This window comes from Orcinus orca, chromosome 7, assembly GCF_937001465.1.
Source record: "Orcinus orca chromosome 7, mOrcOrc1.1, whole genome shotgun sequence".
NCBI classification, from domain to species: Eukaryota; Metazoa; Chordata; class Mammalia; order Artiodactyla; family Delphinidae; genus Orcinus; species Orcinus orca.
Window position 1 is genome coordinate 27,127,115 of NC_064565.1, and position 26,627 is coordinate 27,153,741.

A 26,627-nucleotide genomic window follows, 5' to 3' on the forward strand; every position below is an offset into this window, starting at 1 on the left:
TGCATCATCACTTGTCTTCCTCTTTAGACTGTGCAGTCACAAAGGCAGGGCCTTTGTCTGACTGCCTCACCTTCTTATCAATGCCAGGTACAATGCCTAGTTCGTAGCAGATGAGCAATAAATAGTTGATGAATGAGTGAAAGGCTATGAATGATTCTTCTAATATTAATTCTAACGTTAGAAATAAAGACATTGCTCTACCAAAAGGATATATATGTTGATGGAATCACAAGGAATCCATTTAAAGTTGACGTTGAAGATCAACTCTAATTCTTCCTGAGGCATGGTGTCCTATGTAAGCAGCAACTGTCTGTAATCAGCATTATATTTCGGTTTATAATAACACTGTATGAGAGGCCTGGTTGGAAAAGTGTAAATAAAAATCAGAAAGAGGGACTTCCCTGGTGGCGCAGTGGTTAAGAATCCGCCTGCCAATGCAGGGAACAAGAGTTCGATCCCTGATCCGGGAAGATCCCACAGGCCGCGGAGCAACTAAGTCCATGCGCCACAACTACTGAGCCTGCATGCCACAACTACTGAAGCCTGCACATCTAGAGCCCGAGTGCTGCAACTACTGAACCTGTGTGCTGCAACTACTGAAGCCCGGCGCGCCTAGAGCTCGTGCTCCGCAACGAGAGAAACCACTACAGTGAGAAGCCCGCGCAGCGCAACGAAGAGTAGCCCCCGTTCACCGCAACTAGAGAAAGCCCGTGCGGAGCAACGAAGACCCAATGCAGCCAAAAAAAAAAAAAAAATCGGAAAGAATGTTAGCTATTTTTAGGTTAAATATTTGTAGGAAAGGTATATTTTCAGATGTAGCTCCTCCTTAACCCTGCAAGGATTGTTAAATGACTGTACTGCTGTAAGAGAAATTTAAATGATGTAGGATGTCTAATATAATAGCGTATGCAACTTTAAATAAACCATACAAGGCTTTAGCCAATAGTTAATAGAGACCATGTAATTTCAAGAAAGTATTAAGTATGAACAGTTTTCATTTTAATGGCAACCAACCACAAAATGCCCTATCTTGATCACAGTATTCTGTCATCGTAAACAAAATTATCTATTCTTCTCTTTTGTATTACCTTGAAAAGTAGCTGGAAAATACATCATTATCTATTCTCTGCTTTTGACTTTTGAAAGCAGCTGTGGCAACAGCGTAGCTAAGCGTTTTGAGGTTTAGAATGATCTCTAACCAACCACAATGATATTACTCAGGGTCTGCGTTCAACCAATACCTCCCCTCAGGTACACGGGCTGTACGGTATTACAGAAGGTGACTGCTGTGGTTCTTTTCTTCAAGGTTGAGCTGATAAATTAAGTCCAATAGAAATCAAAGCCTTGCAGTAAATCCCTACAAAGCCCGTTTAGTTCTATACCGAGAGACACCCACCCTATCGCACAATGACCACTAATCATAATACACAATTACATGGTCCCACTACGCAGGGTTCCACCCGGGGCGGGGATGATTTCCTCCACATTTAAAGTCTCAGTAATGCCGAGAATGGCATCTCTCGGTGACTGGCGCCACTTCTCCTCTTTATAGATTGTGAAGTGGTTCTCACTGCTGCCCCCTTAGCCGTGCCCGGGAAACCACAGTGACATTTCCCACATTAAAGGAGCCAAGCCTAAGAAGACTACAATTCCCGTCATGCCTCAGGAAGGCGCCGCCGCCGCCGCCACTTAGCGATTAGTCATCCTTTCCGCTGCCTCCTTCCACTTCCGCGACTGCAGGGCCTGCGGCCTCGCGGGCGCCCGCACGCACCGACTTGCCAACGAGACAAGGCACGGCGACGCGTGGCGTCATGTGTCGCGGGGCGCGCCTCGGCCTGCGCGCTTGCGCGCGTCCTGGGGGCCGCTGACGGGCTTGCGCGCCGGTGCGGAGCCGGAGGCGGGCCGCGGGGCCCAACGACGGAGAGGGCGGGGCCAGCTCCGGGACCGAGGCGACTACCCACCGAGCGAGCGCCTGTGCCCGAGGGCAGCGATGCTGTGGTTCCAGGGCGCCATTCCGGCCGCCATCGCGTCGGCCAAGAGGAGCGGCGCGGTCTTCGTGGTGTTCGTGGCAGGTGAAGGAGGCGAGGGCGCGAGACGTGGCCGGGACACCCTCTCCGGCCTACCTCTAATCCCAGGGGCCCCCAGCCTTTCCTCCGGACGCCGAGAGGCCCGGGCTGCCCGTCTCCCTGGCGTCTCAGCTCCTCCCCCGTCTGTTTGGAGCGCACCGGGCCTGGCCCCCCACCGCCCGCTTCTCCCGGCCCCCGGCGGGAGGCACGGTCTCGGCCTCGCTCCCAAAGCGCGCCGAGCCCCACGGTCACCCCACTGCGCGGGGCGAGGGGACGGGTGGAGCAGGCCCTCGCCGCTCAACCCGCAGCGGCCCGCCGACCCTGACCCCGCGCGTACACTAACGCCACCGCCGCCTCCCGGGCCCCCCTGGTAGGGCGCTCTGTCCCCGAGAATCCACTTGGGGAGGCTTTAACGCCCGTGTAGTTAGTGTGTAGGTGGGAAGAGAGCCGGGCCATTAGGCAGGCAGTTTTACTTGTAATTAGTTGTGGGCTGTCAGGAAGAAAGCTGTGTCATCGGTAATCAACAAAGAGAAAGCACCTGATGTTCACGGTTACTGGCTTTCGTATGTTCCTGAAACGCAAACTTTTGAGGTCTATATAGGTTTGATTTTTTTTTTTACAGTGATATGGGAGTGGTGAATCTAATGTGGAATAATTACTTTCTTGCAAGTTGATTTTTTTTAAAAAACCATTTGTTTAGAAGAAGTAGACACACCAGCCTTGGTTCTTTTTGTTGTCTTCCTAGTCTCATAGCTACAGTTTCAGAAGGTGTACTAACTCATTTACGCCGTGTTGCTCTGGGTTATTTTGCTCCGTATTTTATTACTGAAATCTTCTAGATTTACCGTAAATCTTTGCTTCTGTGAGGTTTTGCTGGTCCTCATTACATGAACCAAATCAGTGTTTGTGACTACGTTAATTTGAGGTGTATTATTTCAACTATTTGTGTTTAGTAACGGTTTATTCATCATTAACTCATGACTTGGAAGGCTAGGTAATAATAGCCCTATAACTTTATGCATTGTGGTGAAGAGCAAGTTGCTGGAATATGAGTTTCATTTAACATTAAATTTGGAATTTTGAATTGTTTTAAATTATGCTAAAATGTAAGATGTAAGCCCAGTGTTAATTAGAAGAGCTGGAGTAGTTTACATTCTCTTACGCTTTTTTAGAGTTATATGTCACATAAATAAGTAACTGCGGTAAACCTGTAAGGAAATAAGTGGATTAAAAGGGAAAGGAGGGCTTCCCTGGTGGCACAGTCGTTAGGAATCTGCCTGCCAGTGCAGGGGACACAGGCTCCATCCCTGGTCTGGGAAGATGTCACATGCCGCGGAGCAGCTAAGTCCGTGTGCCACAACTACTGAGCCTCTAGAGCCCGTAAGCCACAACTACTGAGCCCATGTGCCACAACTACTGAAGCCCACACGCCTAGGGCCTATGGTATGCAACGAGAAGCCACCGCAATGAGAAGCCCTTGCACCGCAAAGAAGAGTAGTCCCCGCTCTTTGTAACTGGAGAAAGCCCGCGCGCAGCAATGAAGATGCAGCGCAGCCAAAAATAAATAAATACATTTATTTAAAAAAAGTAGTCCTGATTTATTTAAAAAAAAAGGGAAAGGAAAATTAATGATACTTAGTATGCTTATTAAGAGTACAGTAATAGTTTTAATGACATTTTAAGTTGTGTTTTTCATATATAATCTCAATTGATCCTGGCAGTTGGTAGAACAGGGCTTATTATGCCCATTTTATAGACGAGGGAACTTACATCCACGGTGGTTAAATGACATACACCAGTGTCACAAAAAGGATTTATATCTTGTCTTGACAGATTTTTTTTTTAGCAGCTTCCAAAAAAAAGAGTGTCTTCTTTATTTCTCAAGAAAAAAGCTGAACAGTTGTAGAATTTAGGTAGTTATTGAAATTGGTGTAGAAATCAGGAAATCTAGGATTATGGTAGTCATATTTGTAAACAGAAAACACATTTGATGGTGTCCAAAGGTTCCTAGAAGGCACTCCTGGGCTAACCAGTTAATTTGAAAGAAGAAATGCTAGATTTAAATAACACATATTTGGAAACCCATTTGGAAACAGTAGTGCTAATTATTACAATAGAAAAATAAAGTTATAGATTTTTGGGGCTTTGTGTGTATATATAATACATACATTCTTCAATTAACTTTTTACTGATGAGCATGTATCTTATGCTTTTATTTATTTTTTTCTTTTATACATTTATTTATTTTATTTATCTTTGGCTGCATTGGGTCTTCGTTGCTGTGCTCAGGCCTTCTCTAGTTGTGGTGAGCTGGGACTACTCTTCGTTGCAGTGCACGGGCTTCTCATTGTGGTGGCTTCTCTTGTTGTGGAGCACGGGCTCTAGGCACAGGAGCTTCAGTAGTTGTGGCTTGAGGGCTCTAGAGTGCAGGCTGAGTAGTTGTGGCGCACGGGCTTAGTTGCTCCGCGGCATGTGGCATCTTCCCCGACCACGGCTTGAACCCGTGTCCCCTGCATTGGCAGGCGGATTCTTAACCACTGCGCCACCAGGGAAGCCCTGTCGTATGCTTTTAGGGTATCAGTGACTGTTGAGTGTTTGCAGGAGGACTGTTAGCAATCTGCCGAAGGAGTCAGTCCTTTGACTCATTGAAAATACTGTTGGTTTTTCTAGAGTTTTAGGAAGTTAATCTCCAAGATTAGGTAGGATTAGTGTCCCTCCAGGAGTATGTAGACAGTGGAGTCATGAAACTGCAACACTTATAGATTGCTTAGACCTCTGTTCTTGACTTTGAAGAATACAGCCAGAACTCATGATTTTCTTAGGTCTGAGACCTCGATAGTAATGTACCAACTCACTGAAAATTAAAAAGATATAATAGTTGGAAGGAGTCTTTATAGTTGGAAGGAGTGGTCTTAAGGGTAATCTTTGCTTCATATAACCACTCAAGTGGGAAGCATTTTAGGTAGATTGTTTATATTTTACTGAAATTTTCATGGATGAATTAAAGAATATGTAGGATTGATGTTAAGAGATTAGAGAGATTACTACTAGTTAAGTCAACGAGTTAACAAGGATTTTCAAAGTATTATAGCTGTGTAAGTTGAAAGAAATCAAACTGAAGATTTTGATTCTATTCTTGGGAAGACAGAATAATCTGACAAGGATTCTGAAGTAGAGGTGTGGGTTCACTGACTAGTGTTGCTAGTTGGCTAAAATCTCCGTGACTGACAGACACTATTTCATGCCTCATTTTTTGGTTAAAATAGACTAAAAAACCCTTTAGGTTTTGACCAGTTGAGTTTTTCTAGGTTGGAGTTACTGATTGTCGGGTCTGCAGCTCTTTGCTTCAGAGTTTGTACTATTCTTTTTTTTTTTTTTTTTTTGCAGTACGCGGGCCTCTCACTGCTGTGGCCTCTCCTGTTGCAGAGCACAGGCTCTGGACACGCAGGCTCAGCGGCCATGGCTCACGGGCCCAGCCGCTCCGCGGCATGTGGGATCTTCCTGGACCGGGGCATGAACCCTTGTCCCCTGCATTGGCAGGTGGACTCTCAACCACTGCGCCACCAGGGAAGCCCTGTATTATTCTTTTAAGTGGCTTTTCTTTTGGATACTGCTCATACCACCAAGGATGTAATGTTTTCTCCTAAAATCTTTGGCCCACCTAACTCCACAGCATAGTTCATAATTTGATTAAAAATAAGAAACTAAAGGTACTGAAGTTGGCAATTAATAATCCCACCCAGCAGTGTTAAGATAACTCTTGCTGAGTTAATGTAATTCCATTCAGTCTTCCATCACTTTTGGTCAAGCAGCTGCTGCTGCAGTAGCCTGACTCATGGACAGATATTGCTAGTGGGGTTGGAACACTTGAGACCCTATCTACGTCGTACAGCATGGGTGAGGGAGTGAAGGACATCGGCCTGAGAAGTGGCAGATCCATCCTTCCAGGCACCAACTTGACATCCCCACTTGGATGCCTCACAGGATTCTCAAGACTAAAAGTATTACTGCTTGAACCTGTTTTGTTTTCCCCCAGTGTTCTAAGTAAATGGCACCACCTTACATCCAGTTGGAGAAACCTAAGTGTGGGCGTCATCTCTGGACCCTTAACTCTTCAGTCTCGTCTTGTCTCCTGCGCCCTGTTGTTCACAAGACTCATAATTACACAGACCTTTCCCTACACGGAAATTCCTTCTGTGTAGTGAACTCTTCTGGCTTGTGGCATGGCTCAGCTCTTGCATCCTTTAGGTCTTACCTTAAATATCACCTCAGAGAGGGTGACCAAACAAGTACTTTTTTTTGTATCTTTAGATTTTAAGCTCCACTGAGGGCATACAGTATCTCACTTGTTTTATATTTAGTTTGTAGCTCAGTGCCTAGCACAACGTAAATGTGGAATAAAATAGTGAACGTATGAAAGAAAGAATGAATGAAAAAGATACCTATCACCTCACAGCCTTCTCTAAGTTTAGTAAAAATGTTCCTATATAGCTATTTTCTAGGTTGAAAGTCCTGTCATTTACTTGGAATTTTACATCTCTCCTCACCCCATAGTGTCTGAAGATGTGCTCAGAATGATCTCACTGTAAATAAAAGTTTTCCCGTTTGCTGCTTCAACATCTAGGGGTCTGCTAATGGGCATTCTTTTGGTCTTGGTCTGTGGGTGCATTCTAGTCCCTGTCTACTTTTCCGTGGCCAGATTTCTCAAGCCCCTTATTACTGAATATTCCTGTATCTCATTTCACAAAAAATGTTTTTAACTGTGCAGCATTAGTCAAGTTTTTGTAGGCATGCCAAGATACTATACCAGAAATTTAGCTATTCATTCCACAAAATACTTATTGAGAGCCTGCTATATTCCAGGTATTTTACTGTAGGCCAGGTTCTGTTGTAGGCATTTGAGTTGTATCAGTAAATAAAAAGGAAAACAATCCTTGCTCTCATGGAACATGCATTCTAGTGCAGGGAGACAGACAATAAACAGTAAACATAATAAGTAAAACGCATAGTCTATTAGAAGGTGATAAGCATTACAGAAAAAAAAAGCAGGAAATGAGGGAGCTTTGGGAATATCTGAAGTGTGTAATTTTATTTTATTTTATTTTTTTGCCATGCTGTGCGACTTGTGGGATCGTAGTTCCCCCACCAGGGATTGAACCTGGGTCCCCTCAGTGAAAGCATCAAGTCCTAACCACTGGACCACCAGGGAACTCCCTGAAGTGTTTAATTTTAAAGTAGTGATTAGGGAAAGTTTGTATTGAGAAGATAATATTTGAGCAAGGACTTACGGGAGTTGAGAGTTAACCATGTAGGTATCTGGGGGAAGAATATTGCAGGCTGAGGAAACAGCTAGTACACAGACCTATAGAAAGAATGTCTTTAATATTTGAGGAATAGAAAGGAAAGGGATAGGAAGGAAAGGGACAGCAAAAAAATAAAAGGAAATGAGGTCAGAGAGGTAACTGAAGGCCTGAGGTCATTTGTAAGGACTTTTTGCTTTTACTCTGAGGGAAATAGGGAGCTATTGTAGAATTTTGATCAGAGGGTTGACGTAATCTGACTTTTTATTTTATTTTATTTTATTTTTGGCTGTGCCATACAGTTTGTGGTGGGATCTCAGCTCCCCCACCAGGGATTGAAATTGAACCCTGGCCCTCGGCAGTGAGAGTGTGGAGTCCTAACCACTGGACCGCCAGGGAAGTCCCTGATCTGACTTTTTAAAGAAAGGTGCTTTAAAAAAAAAAAAATATATATATATATATATATATATTATTATTATTAAATTTTTTGGCCGTGCCACACAGCATGCGGGATATTAGTTCCCCTACCAGGGATCGAACCCGCACTCGTTGCACTGGAAGTGCAGAGTCTTAACCACTGGACTGCCGGGGAAGTCCCTGGATATATTTTGGAGATACCGTCAGTTGAAGGCAAGAATAACTAAACTTTTTGGCCTGGGAACTGAAAGGATGGTGTTACGCATTAACAGATAACTGAAATGGGGAAGGCTAAGGGTGGATTAAATTGGGGAAGGCGGGAAGACACATGGGAAGAAAGCGGCCTACAAAAGAGTAGGTATAGAAAGATCTCATTTTTGTAAAGCAAAAAATGTGACCTGAAGCCTTTTTAAGCATAAATTGGCAAAGGTTGCTCACCTTTGAAAAAGCACTTAGCTCTGCTAACCTCAGAAATATTTTTCAGTGGCTTAACTCAGGTAAGTTTCCCTTTGCCCACCAATAAGTGGTTATGCCAAAATCTGGATATTACAAGTCTAAAATGGAAATAATCTCTTGATAGGTATAACTTATAAAACATTTTGTCCCTGAGGTATGGCATACAGTATATTAAATGAAATATATTCAGTGAACAACTAGATGAATTTTTGTAGATGAATACACTTGTGTAACTATCCGATAAGATATAAACATTTCCTGTCATACGATATTACTTATATGTGGAATCTGAAAACAAATGATGCAAATGAACTTATTTACAAAATAGAAACAGATTCACAGAGAATGAATTTATGGTTACCAGGGGGAACTGGGGGGTAGGGATAGATTGGGAGTTTGGGATTGACATGTACACACTACTGTATTTAAAATGGATAATCAACAAGGACCTATGGTATAGCGCAGGGAACTCTGCTCAATATTCTGTAATAACCTAAATGAGGAAAGAATTTGAAAAAGAATAGATCCATGTGTATGTATAACTGAATCACTTTGCTGTAGACCTGAAACTAACACAACATTGTTAATCAACTATGCTCTAATATAAAATAAAAATTTTTTAAAAAAGATATAAATATTTCCAAGACCCCAGAGCCTCCTTCATCCTCCTTCCCGGTCAATAGTAGCTCTACCAAAGTAGCCACCGTGCTGAATTCTGTCAGCATAATTAGTTTTGGATCAGTGTAACTTTTATAATTAGTATGCCTATAACAAAAGACAGGTCCAAAACTGCAGACAGGATTGCACCTGCTTCTGTCTACCTTGGAGGAATTCTGGAAAATAAGTGGGGTGTGTGTGGAGGACACTGAACTCAACAGAAAGATGCTGCATAAAGGAAAAGTATTGTACATTTATTTTCTAAAATCATATGTAGAAAAGCCAAAGTAGTCACATTTCTGCCCATGACTTCTAATTATTGTGATAATATTTGCATCATAATTCGGATGTCTTCATTTAGAAAACACTTTGTATAATCTAAATAGCAGTATTTTGTTTTTCATTACTTTTTTTTTTTTTTTTTGGTGGTACGCGGGCCTCTCACTGTTGGGGCCTCTCCCATTACGGAGCACAGGCTCCGGACGCGCAGGCTCAGCAGCCATGGCGCATGGGCCCAGCCGCTCCGCGGCATGTAGGATCTTCCCGGACCGGGGCACGAACCCGCGTCCCCTGCATCAGCAGGCGGACTCTCAACCACTGCGCCACCAGGGAAGCCCTCATTAATGTTAACAATGCATATAAGTCACACTTTTCATTTATGGAAAATTCAGATTTGGTAGAAAATATTATTTGTGAGATTACATTTTATTTGCAGTTCCAGATTTCCAGGGAAAAGAATCAGCAGATACTGGCCTTATGTTTTAAGAATGCTTGAAATGTTTTACAGGTGATGATGAGCAGTCTACACAGATGGCTGCAAGTTGGGAAGATGAGAAAGTGACAGAAGCATCTTCAAACAGTTTTGTTGCTATTAAAATCGATACCAAAAGGTTTGCTTATGTTTTAATCTTGTAATTAAAAATTTTTTTAACCATTGTCTTTGGTTGTGATTTATGGTGATAGTCTTAGACTATAAGAATGTTGATTTTTGTCTAAGACATTTTAGGGACTTAAATTCTGATTGCCATTTTTCAAGTTCATCATTATATCATACTGAAAAACTTATGAATTCTTGGTCTACCAAGTAGCTATGTGACATGCACCAGTAATGCAAAGGAACTGTGGTCCTGAAATATCTCTGAAAGGTTGACCACTCTTTTGGATCCTATTTTTGAAAATGGAACCATTTTATTCAATAAGAATAAGGACATTTACAGGTCCGTTGTAGGACCTGATAACCACAAGTCTGTTTTATTTTGTTAATACATCCCTCTGCCCCTCGTTAAATTTTTTTTTTTTGTGGGGGGATAGAGAATTTCAGACACACACAAAAGTGCTTGAGTAGTGTAATGAACCCCCTTGTACTGTCAACTACTTTGACAGTTATCAACTCATGGTCAGTCTTGTTCATCTATTCCCTCACCCACTTCAACTCATCCCATATAATTTTGAAATAAATCTCAGTCATCAAATCACTTCATCTATAAATATTTTGGTATGTCTCTGAAAGATAAGGATTCTTAATTTTTTTAACATAACTGTAATACTTCAAAAATGAATCTAATTTCTTAACTTGAAATATCTACTCAGTGTTCAAATTTTCAGTTCTCTCATCAGTCATGGTTTTATTATTTAATTTATTACAGTTTGGTTCAGGATCCATCAAGGTCCACGCATTGTGATGCATTGATCTCTCTCAAGTCTCTTTTACTCTGTAGGCTTCACTTCTGTGTCTCTCTGTCTTTTCCTTTGCAGTTTATTTTCTTGGGAAACCAGGTCATTCGTTATGTAGTTTCCTACAGTACTACTACAGTATTGCAGCTCTGTTAGTGTCATTTAGTTTATTACTCTGTCCTCTATTTTCTGTAAATTGACAGTTGGATTCAGGTTAGGTTTTTTTCCCCCTTGACTACTTCATAGATGGTGGTAAGTCTTCCATTCTCCCATTAGAGGGTACATAATGCTCTGTTGTTTCTCTTTATGTTAGCAGCAGCCATCAATGATAAATGCCTGGAAACATTAATTCATTAGCAGTTTTAAAGTGGTAGTTCTGTCCTTTTGATATCGGTAATATCAAAATGAAAATTACTGTCAAGATTAAAATATTCAGAAATTTACCTATAAGTTTGTAAACTTTTTATTTAAAAATTTTCTTTATTAACAAAACATCACAAAGCAAATCATAGTATAGTCTGCCTCACAACAGCAGCAGTTACTGAACTATACATTTGAGCTGTAATCGTTTTTTAAAAGAGTCTACTGTGTCATTGATATTGTTCATTTTCTTCCAGAAGCACCTTTTAGAGTCAGTAATGGCAGGAGGAATGTAGAGGTTTATTGGGAATGTGGAAGAAATGAGAATTTCAGAATTGTTGAGATTTATATACAGACTGATATATCCAGTATTTTTTAAAACAAATTTCTATTAGCAGATGCAGGGATACCTGTGTATAGTGATGGTTGATAGTTGTTTCATTTTGGACAGTCTACTAATAGAATCTAGTGTGTCTTTTAAATTATGAAAAGTAAATTTTATTTATTATATAATAGTAACAAAGCTACCTAATGTTCTAGGAACATGTTAGTTTATGTTATGTCCTGCATTGAAAATAGATTGGAAATGCATCAAAAGTTTACAGTGGTTATTTCTGAAAAGGTAGGATTCTTGGTAATTTTTTTCTTTATACTTTTGTATTTTTAGATGTTTTTATGATAATCATGCCTTATATTCAGAGAAAATGAAGCAAATTTCTGGTTCTTAGAAGCATTAATTTGATTCTTGGTATTACTCCTCTACATTGATCAGTGTCTTTTATTTGTATTATAGTGTAAAGTCTCTCTCCCATCCCTGTCCCTGACCACCCAGTTCTCTTCTCTGGAGGCAACCAAATCAAGAAAATATATTTGTTTTCCTCCCCTTTTTTACAAAAATGGTAGTAGTTTGACATACCTTTTTATACCTTTCTCCTTTTTGCAATTGCATGATTCATTAGTTTTTATTGGTGGATATTTAGGTTTTTTTGAATCCTTTGTTATTATAAAAGTATTATCACTTGCACAAGTAAGTCACAGGTATTAATATCTTCTTATTACAAGTTAAGATACTGTATTCAGAAATACTTGCTGCTGAGGAAGCCACATGGGGCAGATGCTAAGTTGATTTTTAGGTGCCAGATCTGGCCACCAGTGTGTGGGTTGCAAGAACAAGTGCTCTTTAATCTGAAAATTATAAAACAAACCAAAAAAGGTCTGTGAGATAAGGATTACGTTTTTCCCCTTTCAGTTGATGGCTATGAAAGGAACTAATAGTTTAAGAAAAATACTTGTAATTGCTACAGTAAATTTTTATAAAAACAACTCAATATTTGGGAAATACTTGTATTCATCTAGTGATTTTCTGTTTGATTTTGTTTTACAGTGAAGCCTGCCTACAATTTTCACAGATCTGTATCCTTTCCATGAAGAATTGGTTTTATATATATTTTGCTTGAGGAGTTTCCTTTCTTTTGGTTGATTCATGACAATTAGAAATTATTCGTTTTTATTTAGGAACTCATGCATTCTTGTTTATGGAAACTTTATATTACTAAGTGTCCTTTGAGACAGTAAGTACCTTGTAGCAAATGGAATCGTGGGGAGTTTGTTGGTTTTTTTTTTTTTTTTTTTTTTGGCTGCACCGTGCAGCATGCAGGATCCTAGTTCCACGACCAGGGATGGAACCCCTGCTTCCTGCAGTGGGAGTGCAGAGTCTTAACCAGTGGACTGCCAGGGAAGTCCCCTTGGGGAGTTTTTGTAAATTGTGAATAGCTGGAGACCAATATGATGCAGTTTGGTTGGAATGTTAGAAGTAGCTAGCAAGAGGTAAGATAGATGTAAAAGTTATGATAGAGGGGAATGTAGTGGATGTTTTCCACTTATATATGTGATATAGATAAATCATAATTCACATATCACATGCACTACAGGCATAGTGACAGGGTAGTTGAAATTATTTTGTGAACATGTTAGCTGATTATATTGTGAAATTCACAAAGATGATTTCTTTTGCTTTGTTACCAATAGTGTTTCATAAAATTATTCTCTTGTTTCCCATGAATTGTTAGACTTAATTAAACTGTACAGATCCTGTAGTGTGTGTTCCATCCAGTTTCTTTATTGGAGACAGTGGAATTCCCTTGGAAGTAATAGCAGGAAGTGTTCCTGCAGATGAACTTGTTACCAGAATCCACAAAGTCCGGCAGGTGAGAAGAAACAGAATGTTCTTTGTATAAACATGGGTAAATGGTTTGTCAGGAACTTGACATTGGAATATTTTTGGAGCCACTCTGAATATTCAGGAACTAACCATGCTATTAAAAGGTAGTAAATACTGTCTTTCTGGACTGGTTTTGAAAATAACATTATGCAGTTCGAGGTGCCTATACCTAATACACGAGTGACTTCTTATTCTCCTTTCCCTTTTTCTCCCTCAGCCAGCCACATAATGCAGTCAGTATTATTTTGTTGCAAAAGGGAGTTGCTGTCACATTAAAGTCCCTAACAGTATATTGCTTGACTTGTTTTAAGGACCTTACTCAATTTCTCACTTGCATCCACTTTGGGCAGATGGCTAATATAGCTTGTAACTTTTTTCCTTGAATTCTAATTGTAAGAAAAGTAAACAGTGTGCTTTAAATATCTTTTTGTGCTCTTGTCACCTTGCAGTTGAATTCTATAATGTGATTATGTCATATTTAGGATTATACATTTTAGATTGATTTACTTGGAAAGTTTAGTACTTCTCCCTTCTGTGGAGTACAAATTGACTTGCTCATGTTTTGGTCTCATATACCATGGTAAACTTAGATTCTTATCTGTAATTAAATTCCAATGTTTTTTCTCCCTAGATGCACTCGTTAAAAGGTGAAATATCAGTGGCAGATAGAGGCCAGTCAGAAAGTTCAGTCTCTACTTCATCCACCTCATTTGAACATAACAACACTTCTGAAAACTGTCAGTCCAGAAATGTAGAGCTCTGTGAGACACCACCCACTTCTGATACAAAGTCAGATTCTGCAACAGGTAATTTTTAATGTACCCTTTTGGGTACACTAAACACTCCACTTCACTATAAAGGCTGTGGATTAATATCCTTAAAAATAAGAATACTGTATTTTCCCTCTGCACGTTCATTTAACTTTAAATTTAATGTTTGTCATTTAGTGGCAGAAGGGGATCAAGTCAGTGACTCTGTCCTTCAAACCCAAATAGGCAACAGTCCAGAACAGCTGATAGTAGTAATTTCTGCTACTGTGCTATGGTTCAGGGACTGTCATTATGATACTCATGAGTTTTGTAAATCTCTTCTCAGCCAGAGGATATTGAAAGGACCAAGTGAACTGATGTGTTTGAAATTGTTTTTATAACATAAAATACTATTTACTTTTAAGAGAATAGTATTTGCACTTTTAAAATTAGAATTAAAAGTTAATTGTAAAATAGAGCTTGTAGCAGTAGGAGGTGTGACTGCAGAGGGGTTGATAGAAAAGGCAGGAGAAATTTTATACTGTATATTAGGGATCATGCACAGTCAGAGTTGTTCTGTGTAATATAGCTTTGTATTAGGCAATGTAGGGTTAGATAAGTTAAGAAGTTAGAATATTAGTATCCTAAAAGGTGATCGTGCTCCAGCATCCTGGATAGATAATCATCAAGCCTCTATTTGAATACATTTAATGACAGGAAGCTCAGTACCTTGCTAGGAAGCCTATTCTATTGTCAAAGCCCTAGTTTTTAGAAAAGTTCTTCCTTTATTGAACTGAAATTTGATGCTCTGTAATTTCCCATTAACTTGAGTGCTTTAGTGCTACTTAAAGAGTTACACATAACACTCTGGATTCTGTTATATTCCCACAAAGAGTGTTGATGTTTTTGTTTTAGTAGGCAGTTAATTTGGTTAGACTCAAACTGTTAGACTCTGTCTTATCCGAGGTGAGTAGCAACTCTAATCTTAGTTCTTTGTAGCTTTTTTTTTTTTTTAGCTTCATTATGGAAAATTTCAAACATATACAGAAGTAGAGAAAATAGTATAAGAAATCCCATCCCATGAACCCATTGCCTATCTTCCAACTTTTTTTTTTTTTTTTTTTTGGCTGCACCCCGTGCCTTGTAGGATCTTAGTTCCCTGACCAGGGATCAAACTGCGCCCACTACAGTGGAAGTGCGGAGTCTTAACCACTGGACCGCCAGACAAGTCCCCCAACTATTTTTGATTCATGGCCCATATTGTTTCATCTATGCCCCCTTTCCTCATCTCCTTGCCATTTATTATTTAGAACACACTTAGGCATTATATCATTTCATCTTTAAAAATGTTGGTACTGGGAATTTCCTGGTGGTCCAGTGGTTAGGAGTCCACGCTGTCACTGCCTAGGGCCCGAGTTCAGTCCCTGGTCAGGGAACTAAAAATCCCATAAGCCACATGGCACAGCAAAAACAAAACAAAACAAAAAATGTTGGTATCTAAAAGATAAGCACTTTAAAAAAATAACCACAATACCATTATCCCTTATGAAACCTAGAAAGTTTAACAGTAATTCCTTTTTATCATTAATTATCTAGGCAATATTTACATTACACTAAGTTTTTCAGTTTGTTTGAGTTGGAGTCCAATATATCATTTTTTTAAAATTAATTTATCTTTTTAATTTTGGCTGTGTTGGATCTTCGTTGCTGTGCATGGGCTTTCTCTAGTTGCGGTGAGCGGGGGCTACTCTTTGTTGCCGTGCGCGGGCTTCTCATTGCGGTGGCTTCTCTTGTTGTAGAGCACGTGCTCTAGGCACGTGGGCTTCAGTAGTTGTGGCGTGCAGGCTCAGTAGGTGTGGCTCCCAGGGTCTAGAGCACAGGCTCAGTAGTTGTTTCGCATGGACTTAGTTGCTCCACGGCATGTGGGATCTTCCTGGATCAGGGCTTGAAGCCCCATCCCCTGCATTGGCAGGCAGATTCTTAACCACTGCACCACCAGGAAAGCCCTCCAGTTGTCTTCTTAAACCTAAAGACAGAACCTCCTCTAGTAAATTTTTATTGTTTTTGGATTTTTTTAAAAAAAATACATTTATTTATTTATTTATTTTTGGCTGCATTGGGTCTTTGTTGCTGCGCGCGGGCTTTTCTCTAGCTGTGGTGCGCGGGCTTCTCATTGCATTTCGGTGGCGCCTCTTGTTGCAGAGCACAGGCTCTAGGCACGCGGGCTTTCAGTAGTTGTGGCTCGCGGGCGCTAGAGCACAGGTTCAGTAGTTGTGGTGCACGGGCTTAGTTGCTCTGTGGCATGTGGGATCTTCTTGGACCAGGTATTGAACCTGTGTCCCCTGCATTGGCAGGCAGATTCCTAACCATTGTGCCACCAGGGAAGTCCCTGTGTTTGGATTTTTATCAGTTGTTTTAGCTTATTGCCATCCATTTTTCTTTGTTTATGAGTCATAGATCCACCTAAGTTACACACAGCACTTTTCTTTTCAGCTTGTCCACAAATTATCTTCAGAAGTTTTCTTAAATTTTTTTTCTGATATCAAGATATAAATGTCGGGCTTCCCTGGTGGCGCAGTGGTTGAGAGTCTGCCTGCCGATGCAGGGGACACGGGTTCGTGCCCCGGTCTGGGAGGATCCCACATGCCGCGGAGCGGCTGGGCCCGTGAGCCATGGCCGCTGAGCCTGCGCGTCCGGAGCCTGTGCTCTGTAACGGGAGAGGCCACAGCAGTGAGAGGCCTGCGTGCCGCAAAAAAATAAAAAATAAAAAAGATACAAATGTCCTTGGCATTCATTTTATTTACTAAAGAAAAGTGATTAATTTCCTACTGAACACACACTGGCTGCCAGAGTTTACCACTTCTTATCCAAGGGTTTCATTCAGTGGTATGCTGGTAAATATTTAACAAAACGTTATTTTTTGGGGGGAGATAAAAAGCCCTTATTTGTAGTGTTTGCTAATTTCCAAAGTGTAAATATTCCTACTGTGGCTGATTTCAAGTTACATAGGTGATGCACTGAATGCAGAGGTAAGAAGAGATGTGTACCTTTGGTTCTGCTTAATAATTCTAATATTTCTACTACTGCTGTAATAACTGAAGCACTTACTATGTGCTAGTTCTAGTAGAAGTCTCAGCGTTTTACTTCTATTAACACATACTTCTCATGACATTTCTATGAGGTTACTATCCCCATTTTACGGAAGAGGTACAGTGAGAGTAAGTAACTTACTAAAGTGACAGAACAGGATTCAGCCTAGACTCTGTTGCTCCGCAGTCCATGCTCTTCCAGGGATCAAAAAGGTAAAGAAGAATTAAGTTGATGGTGAGTGGTAAGGAAGGAAATAGCAGAGGTTCTGAAAGGGAGTACCAGACCATAGCTATCCTCTACAGCAGGCCAGGACAAAATTCTGTCCTTCAGGAGATCCTTAAAAGAATACTAGTGTAGATGTAAAAAGCTTTTCTAAGGAATCATTGTGGTGTGCAGAAGCAGATCCCTTGGGTCATCATAAGTCTAGAGTGATACTCAGTATCAAACTTGGCCTCTAGAATTCCCCCCTCCACCTTCTTTTTTTTTTTGACTGTGATGCACAGCATGCCGGATCTTAGTTCGCCAACCAGGTATCAAACCCGTGCCGCCTGCAGTGGAAGTGCAGGGTCCTAACCACTGGACAGCCGGGGAAGTCCCTAGAGCTTCACTATTGGATACCATAACCGCAGCCACAAATTAAATTAAATTAAATTAAATTAAATTAAAATTAAATACAATTAAAAATTTAGTCTCTCACCTGCACTGGCCTTATTACTAGTGCTGAGTAGCCACTTGTCCCTGACTAGTGGCTATCCTATGGGATACCAAAGATATTGCACCATGCTTCTTTAGAGTAGAGCCTACCCCTGGCCAGGCATGCTTAGTCTACTTTTGTTATATCTGTCACTGCCAGATTAATATTTCATGTTTTAGCTCAGTGGCTTTCAGCTGGGTAGCTGCCTTATTTCCCATTTATATACTTTTGTATCCAGATCCAGTCGTAAGAATTATCACTAGTAATAGCTCATTTCTTATCTCCTACTCCATTCTTAGGGAAAAAATGTATTGTTTAAGAAACAAGGTGGTTAACAGACGTTGTAACCCAAAAGATATATACCTTTTTAAAAATTGGCATTGAATGCAATATTCTTCTTCTTTTCTTTCTTTCTTTTTTTTTTTTTTTTTAATAATTAAGGAGGAGAAATTTCAGGCCAGGCCACTGTGTCTCAAGAGCCTGGTGGATGTTCAAATCAGAGACCTACAGAGGAGCTCACCATCAGAGTGGAAAGGTTTGGTTTTGTTTTTGGAAATAGTATTTTGTTAGAAAGACAGTGGTTTTCAGTTATTTCATTGATTTGAATAAGAGCTAAAATTACACAAATGAAATTTCAGAATTCTAGGTTGAAGTTTTTTTATTACCTGACCAACTTATTTGTATCCATAAAAACTACATTCTAGAAGTAAAAACTTCTGTATCTCTGAAGTCGTCAGTCAGCTTTAGGTCTGATAATTTTAAGAATCCCTTTTTCACTAGTATTTTGGTATATGTGTTTCCATCTGTTACTTCTGCTTTTATCTCTCTGTGTCATAGGATAAGTTCCAGATGGGCAAGAACTTCAGCTAATTTTATGACTATGTACTGAGCCTGGGTTCTGCATAAGTGGGTGTCTATTAAGTGTCATGTGTTATTAGTTGGTCTCATAATCAAATTTCTGACTTCTTATGGTTTCTAGTTTAGTATTTTTAATTTTGTAGTGATTATCAAATCATAGTCTTATACTATGATTCTTAAAAGATAACTGAGTTAATGGTGAATGGATAAGCAGGAATATTTTAAAATCTTGACTTAAAAATCATTCAGTGTAATGTGGAAGTTAAGAAAAATTACTTAGACTTGATATTTTCTTGTTCACATAGATGTTATGGGGAACCAGAGTTCAAAATGATTGCTGACATTGGGTATTTGGGTTAGCTTATGATTCAGTAAAAATGTGCTTCATTTTAGCAAAACCTAGATTCTGATTGTTCTTTATGGGAGTTGGGGCAGGGCCAGAATCTGGAGGTGCAAAGCAGGGTAGATCTCTCACAGCAATGAGAAATGGTGTGTGTCTGGAAGAAAAGCAGTAGGGAACCAGAGTCCCAGGGGCTCATCCTCTTCTGTTTCTTTCTGCTTTGCTAACACCAAGCCCACCACTGTGCACCCTTACTTGCATCACCCTGGGATCCTGGGGTGAAGTGAAAATGAAAAATCAGGAAAAGATTTCGAGAGTTGTGGGGGGGGGGATGTGAAGAAACATGGCAGGTAGCCCTTTATTGTGGGGTGAGATCAAGTGCTATTTAATTCCTGTGGGAAAGGGGAGTTTCTGTTATTACTTAATAGTCCTTTTTTTTTTTTTTGCCACGCTGCATGGCTTGTGGGATCTTAGTTCCCCAACTAGGGATCGAACCCGGGCCCTTGGCAATGAGAGCTCAGAGTCCTAACCACTGGACAGCCAGGGAATTCCCCCCAATAGTTTCCATTCTTACGTAAAGGGGTGTCTGCTTGTGTCTGCCTGACGGTTCTGTAAATAGAATATAATATGACATTTTTAATTAAAAAATATGTACACATATTGGTGTATATGTGTTATATAGTATAATGAGTCCAAAAAAGTTATGTTAAGATATGCACCAAAGTGTTTATACTGGTATCTATGAAATTGGAATTCGAGATTTTTTTCTTTGCTTTGTTCTGGGGTTGCCAAGTTTTCTTCATTGAGCATTATTACTTTTATAGTTAGCCTGTCAGGACAGAGTGGGTCTACAGCTGTTTGAGATTTCTTAAATTGAAAAAAACTATAAAGCACTCTTAGAAGATACATATACACAAAATTTGTTAAGCTTTTGAAAAGGGATACTAATGTTGAGATTAGATAAAATGTTGACAAGCTCTTAATAACAAAACAGTTTTCATTGGGAAGTAACTTTTAGCTGCTTAGACAGCATTTCAAAAATCCGGGTCATATGATCATATAATTAAAATTGTGTAAGCACTTCAAATTGTTGCTTGCTACTGTATAGCTATATTGACTGTGTATTGACTGTACCACAATTTATTTATCCATTCTACTGTTGAATTATTTTCAGGTTGGGTCAGTTAAGAAAGAATTGCTATGAACATTCTTTTATTACATGTCTTGGTGAACATATTTTTTGGGTGTATTTTCAGGAGTCTGAATTTCTGGGTCATAGATACTGGCTGAACAGTTTTCCAGAGTGGTTATACCAATTCATAACTTCCGTCAGCAGTAAGATATTTCATGGGTCCTTTTTTTAACCCTAATGTGTTACAATTAATTTCTCTTACAATTTTTTTTGATGCACAGATTGCTTCACATTTGGTTAGTGGAACCTCTTCATCCTGGGCCTTATGTCCTTTTGACATCCTTTTTGTAAAAAAGAAATCTGTAGACATTTTGCTAAATTTTTCCTCTGGTGTTGCTGTGTTCTAGCGCATCATTCATTTTTCTCACTGTGTGCACCTAAACTTCATCATCTCTTTGGGGTTCTAAACCATCGTTCTTTGAGCATCCCTTGATTTCTGGCACAAGTTGTTCAACTGAGTTTTAACAAATGCATATACCTGTGTAACCTAAATCCCTCTGAGAGAAAGTGCCATTAGTTTTTTAAAATTGAGATATAATTCACATACCATAAAATTCAAAGTATGTAATTCAGTGGGTTTTTATATATTCACAAGGTTGTGCAGCCATTACCACTGTCTGCTTTCAGAATCATTAGTTTTTAATTGCTGAGTTTCTCACAGTTCAGAATCAATTTCGGAATTACTGGTTTTTATAAATGTTAGCCTTCAGCTTTTTGCTTTTATTTTTTAACAGTTTTGTGCCATAATACTGTTTACGTCTTTGTAAGAAGTAAAACATTTATAAGTCATTGATTTATACATACGTATTTGAAGATGCATATTTTCAAATAAATATTCAGGGAATTCCCTGGCAGTCCAGTGGTTGGGACTCTGAGCTCTCACTGCCAAGGCCCCAGGTTCAATCCCTGGTCGGGGAACTAAGATCCCACAAGCCACATGGCGCAGCCAAAACAAAAAAAATCAAGATCTGATAAATTGGGAGGAATGGGAACTAATGTTAAGTAGGAGGTAAGGGACTTAGAGCTGGAGTGAGGCTTCTGATGGTCCCACTGACTCCTCATGGATTTCCCTAGGGGCAGGGACCAGGTAGGTAAGTTGTTGCTTTGCCTTCAGGAGGTTTTTTGTCTGTCTCCACATTTCCCCAGTTTTTAGCTAAAGAAATCTTCTAAATGTAATTTATATTAATATGATGTATCTCAGTTAATGTATTTTTTAAACTTTTAAAATACAGACTAACCAAAAAACTTGAAGAAAGGAGAGAAGAGAAAAGGAAAGAGGAAGAACAGGTAAAGTGCATGTGCCTGGCATTGTTTTCCTCTTCCCTTAAGTGAGGGAGCATTTGATTCCCTATTCAGTTTGGCAAACCTGGAATGGCTTCCTGGTTATATAGTTCAGTGTTGCAGCACAGTGAGGGGAATTATCTGTCTTCTGTAGTAAGGTCATAGTGTACACTTTTTTGTGTTCTTTTTATAAATTGCTAGGAATAGGTTGGACCATCTTTTCTTCCTCTGCAATAAATCCTTTATGCTAAGAATAAAGGGACTTGAACTAAAATTGGTTTGATGCAGTTCAGAGTTTTAGTTCCTTTTTGTGAAAAAGAAATGCGTAGATATTTTGCTGAATTTTTCCTTTGGTGTTGCTGCATTCTAGTGCACCATTCGTTTTTCTCACCTTGTGCACCTGAACTCCGTCATCTCTTTGGGGCTCTAATATACGAAGGTTATCAGGTCTTCAAGCTAAATAAATGACTACCATGTTGTCCTTAGAGGGCACCTCAGAAACCAAAGACCTGTAATGTTTTTTTTTTTCAAATGACACTGACCACATCATAATCTTAACAGAACCACTGGCAAAGACTTATAAATTGATAGACATTTGACCATTAACCCATGCTGTTAATATATTCTACTAGACCCCTAGATTTTGTGAAGTTGTTCTGTTCCTTTAGCTGTACCCTACAACTGGCTTTCCCTGCATACAAAATAATATTAAGGGAAGATTATTAAATTTTGTTTTTGACTCATAAAACTTACTTTTTCTTTAATTCAGAGAGAGATTAAGAAGGAAATTGAGAGGAGGAAAACTGGAAAAGAAATGTTGGATTATAAAAGAAAGCAAGAAGAAGAATTAACAAAAAGAATGTTAGAGGAAAGAAACAGAGAAAAGGCAGAAGATAGGGCAGCTCGAGAGCGTATAAAACAGCAGATTGCACTGGTGAGTATTAAGTTTATTTTTAATGCTTGACTCTAGAACATTAGTGAAATTGTTTTTTCATGCACAATGGTTTTGGCTTACTACCAGACAGGGCACACGAAAATAGTAGATTTTAGGGACTCAGAGCATACCAATTCTGTTTTCTTTTCCTAGAAATTGTGTATTGAATTAAAATACAGTTAAGATTAAACTTGAGATGATTTTTTGTAAGTAGTTTTTCTCAGTGTTATATTATGAATTTTATCAGTAGTGAAAAGGTAGTTTTCAAAGATTCCCCAGGAAAGAAGCTAAGAATTTGCAACGTCACAGGCTCCGCCAGTCATAAGCATCTTTTTTAGGACATTCAAAGGATTTAGACACATCAAGCTTTAGGATAGTTTTGCAACAATTGCTTTTATTTATTTATTTTTTAAAAATTAATTTATTTTTGGCTGCATTGGGTCTTTGTTGCTGTGCGCAGGCTTTCTCTAGTTGTGGAGAGTGGGAGTTACTCTTTGTTGCAGCGTGCATGCTTCTCATTGCAGCGGCTTCTCTTGTGCAGCACAGGCTCTAGGCGCACAGGCTTTAGTAGTTGTGCGCACGGGCTCAGTTGCTCCGTGGCATGTGGGATCTTCCCGGACCGGGGATCGAACCCATGTCCCCTGAATTGGCAGGCGGATTCTTAAGCACTGCGCCACCAGGGAAGTCCCAACAATTGCTTTTAGAATTAAGCAGTTGTAATACATATTACACCCTACTTAATATTGTTCGTTTATTTATTCATTCAGTAAATATTTATTGATTATCTGTTATTTGCCAGACCTTGTTCCAGACTTTAGAGAGAGAATAGTGACCAAAGTCAAGTCCTTGTTTGTTTACTAATAACTCTGGTCCCTGAAAGTTGATAAAACTAAAAAATACCAGAATCAGAGTGATGAAGTTCATGTATGGCCTTAAGGAATTTCATGCATATTTATGTTCCTTATGTTTGGAAATGTGTAACTAGATCTTTCTGGCAGTGAAATATAATTAGTATCTAACAACTGTTTTAAAGGACCGTGCAGAGAGAGCTGCTCGTTTTGCAAAGACAAAGGAAGAAGTAGAAGCTGCTAAAGCTGCTGCCCTGCTAGCCAAACAGGCAGAAATGGAAGTCAAGAGAGACTCTTCCACAAAAGAAAGAAGGTACTTTATTTCCTGCTAAAATGTATGTGTGTACATGGCAGCTGAGGAGAAAAGCAGTTGTGGGCTGCTTTTTAACACTGATGTGTTCTGTGGATTAATAAATCGTTCTGCAAGAACATATTGATCAGTTTGGCAGCTGCCAGTGGTATTTGTCATTGAATGTGAATGTACAACGTAATGGTACTAAATACATGATGTTTAAAAGAAGGCTGAAGAAATCTCTTTTCAAAAGACAGAAAGCACATACATCAAAATGATTATAGTGATTATCTCATGTGTACTGGAATTCTTCACTTGTTAGAGTATCAAGTCAAACAGGATTAAGCAAAAGAGGGAATCTGTTGGCTCTGCAGCTGGGAGTTACAGTGATAGAATTGGTTAGGCATCACCAGATCCAGGGATCTGAAGGATATTATTAGGATTTTTTCTCTCTCCTTTTAATCTCTTGGTTTCTGTCTTCGCTTTATTCTCAGAGAAACTCTTTAGATAGTGTCAGGAGAGCCTAGGGCCTCCTGGCACCTTCCAGGATCTTGAGCTTCTGATCCTAGAGAGGAAAGACTAATCCTTTTTCTCATTCACTGAGAATTCTGATTGGCCCTGCTTGGGTCATGTGGCCATCTTAATACCAATCACTATGTCCACTTGTATAGGCCAGCTGGTTGGGGTAGTAGACATGCCCACCCCTGTGCTGAAGGAGATAAGGAAATATTACTGATAATCATACCCGAATGAATGAATGAATTGGAGGGATAAGGCAGTTCCCCAAACAAAAATGTGTTGCAAAGACAAAAATTCAGATTTCCAGTACATACTGCTAGTAGGATTACGGTTAATGTTTGTTTTGTTCTTTGTACTTTTCTGTATTTTCTATATTAGAAGATTAACAAGTGGGATTTCCCTGGTGGCGCAGTGGTTAAGAATCCGCCTGCCAATACAGGGGACATGGGTTCGAGCCCTGGTCTGGGAAGATCCCACATGCTGCGGAGCAGCTAAGCCTGTGTGCCACAACTACTGAGCCTGTGCTCTAGAGCCTGCAAGCCACAACTACTGAGCCCGCACACCACAACTACTGAAGCCTGTGCACCTAGAGCCCGTGCTCTGTAACAAGAGAAGCGAGTGCAATGAGAAGCACGCGAACTGCAATGAAGAGTAGCCCCCACTCACTGCAACTAGAGAAAGCCCGTGCGCAGCAATGAAGACCCAGTGCAGCCAAAAATAAATAAATAAAATAAATAAAAACTATTTTCCGAAAGTCATAAAATACTTAAGAATATATTTAACAGAAGTGTAAAATTTGTACACTGAAAACTAGAAAACATTATCGAAATAATTAAAGAAGACCTAACTAAATACATGGAAAGATATTTTGTTTTCATAGATCAGAAGACTATATTGTTAAGATGGCAGTAATCCTCAAGCTGGTTTACAGATGCAACATAATCCCTATCAAAATTCTAGCTGTTTTTTTTTTGCCAAAATTTATGCAGGAATCTGATTCTAAAATTTATATGGAAATGCAAGGGACCCAGAATAGTCAAAACAATCTGGAAAAAGAACAAAGTTGGAGGACTCAAACTTTCTGATTTTAAAACTTAACTATGAAACTACGGTAACCAAGACAGTGTGGTATTGGCATAAGGATGGACATGTGGGTTGATGTATAGGCATACCTCGTTTATTGCGCTAATGCTTTATTGCAGTTTTTTACAGATTGAAGTTTTGTGGCAACTCTGTGTTGTCAGTTGATAGCATTTTTAGCAATAAAATATTTTTTAATTAAGGCATGTACATGGTTTTTCTAGACATATGCTACTGCACACTTATTAGACTGGAGTATAGTATAAACATAACTTACATGCACTGGGAAACCAAAAATTTCATGTGACTCGCTTTACTGTGATAATTGTGGTGGTGTGGAACCAAACCCACAATATCTTTGAGGTATGCCTGTAGTAGGAATTGAGTCTCTAGAAATAAACCTATGCGTTTATGATCAACTGATTTTTGAAAAGTTTACTGAGACTATTCAATGGGGGAGAAAATGGTGTCTTCAACAGATGCTGCTTGGACAAGTGGATATCCATGTGCAAAATAATAAATTTGGACCATTATCTCACACCATATGGATCATCTACCTAAGTGTGAAAGCTAGAAGTATAAACTCTTGGGAGGAAAAGAAATGAGGAAATCTTGTGATCTTGGAATAGGCAGTGGATTCTTAGACATGACACCAAAAGCACAAGTGACAAAAGAAAGCAACAGATAAGTTGGACTTCATCGAAATTAAAAACTTTTATGCTTCAAAGGATATCATATATCATCAGGATAGTGAAAAGACAACCCACAAAATTGGAGGGACTTCCCTGGCGGTCCAGTGGTTAAGACTCCGCGCTTCCACTGCAGGGGGCATGGGTTTGATCCCTGGTCAGGGAACTAAGATCCTGCATGCCACACAGTGCGGCCAAAAAAAAAAAATTGGAGAAAATATTTGCAAACCATATATCTGATAACGGACTTGTAACTGGAATATAAAAATAAAAAGTCAACAACAAAGAAGCAAACAAGCCAATTTAAATATGGGGAAAGAATTTGAATAGGTATTTTTTCAGAGAAGATATACAAGTGATTAATAAGCACATGAAAAGATGCTCCACATTATTAGTCATTAGGAAAATCAAATCAAAACCACACCTTCTAGGAAGGCTAAATTTAAAGTGACCACCAGGACTTCCCTGGCGGTTCAGTGATTGGGATTCCATGCTCCCAATGTAGGGGGCACAGGTTCGATCCCTGGTCAGGGAACTAAGACCCTGAATGCCTCATGGCCGAAAAAAAATAAGTAAGTAAGTAATGTAAGTAAGTAACCGCCAGGTCTTGGCAAGGATGTGGAGAATTTGGAACCTTCCTACATTGCTGATGGGGTTATAAAATGGTACAACCGCTTTGGAAAAACAACTTGGCAGTTCCTCAAAATGCTAAGCAATTCTACTCTTAAGTATATATCCAAGAGAGTTGAAAACAATGTCCACACAGAAACCTGTACATGAATATTCATAGCAGTGTTCTTCATAATAGCCAAAATGTGCTAATAACCAAAATGTCCATCAACTGAAGAGGGGATAAACAAAATATAGTATATAGCATACGATGGAATATTTTTCAGCAATAAAAAGGAAG

The 26,627-nt window shown here is 39.5% G+C and overlaps 1 protein-coding gene across 2 annotated transcripts in view; it reads left to right on the forward strand.

Moving 5' to 3' along the window:
• Positions 1-1,918: 1,918 nt before the first annotated feature.
• UBXN4 (UBX domain protein 4) overlaps positions 1,919-26,627 on the forward strand; it is a 32,163-nt gene continuing 7,454 nt past the window's right edge. For both annotated transcript variants that reach the window (XM_004265446.4, XM_049712684.1), the window contains exons 1-9: positions 1,919-2,072; positions 9,684-9,786; positions 12,315-12,343; positions 13,019-13,137; positions 13,783-13,957; positions 18,126-18,219; positions 21,307-21,361; positions 22,125-22,289; positions 23,323-23,450. In XM_004265446.4, coding sequence (XP_004265494.1) covers positions 1,991-2,072; positions 9,684-9,786; positions 12,315-12,343; positions 13,019-13,137; positions 13,783-13,957; positions 18,126-18,219; positions 21,307-21,361; positions 22,125-22,289; positions 23,323-23,450 — 950 coding nt within the window. In that variant the 5' untranslated portion in view covers positions 1,919-1,990. The remainder of the gene's footprint in view (positions 2,073-9,683; positions 9,787-12,314; positions 12,344-13,018; positions 13,138-13,782; positions 13,958-18,125; positions 18,220-21,306; positions 21,362-22,124; positions 22,290-23,322; positions 23,451-26,627) is intronic.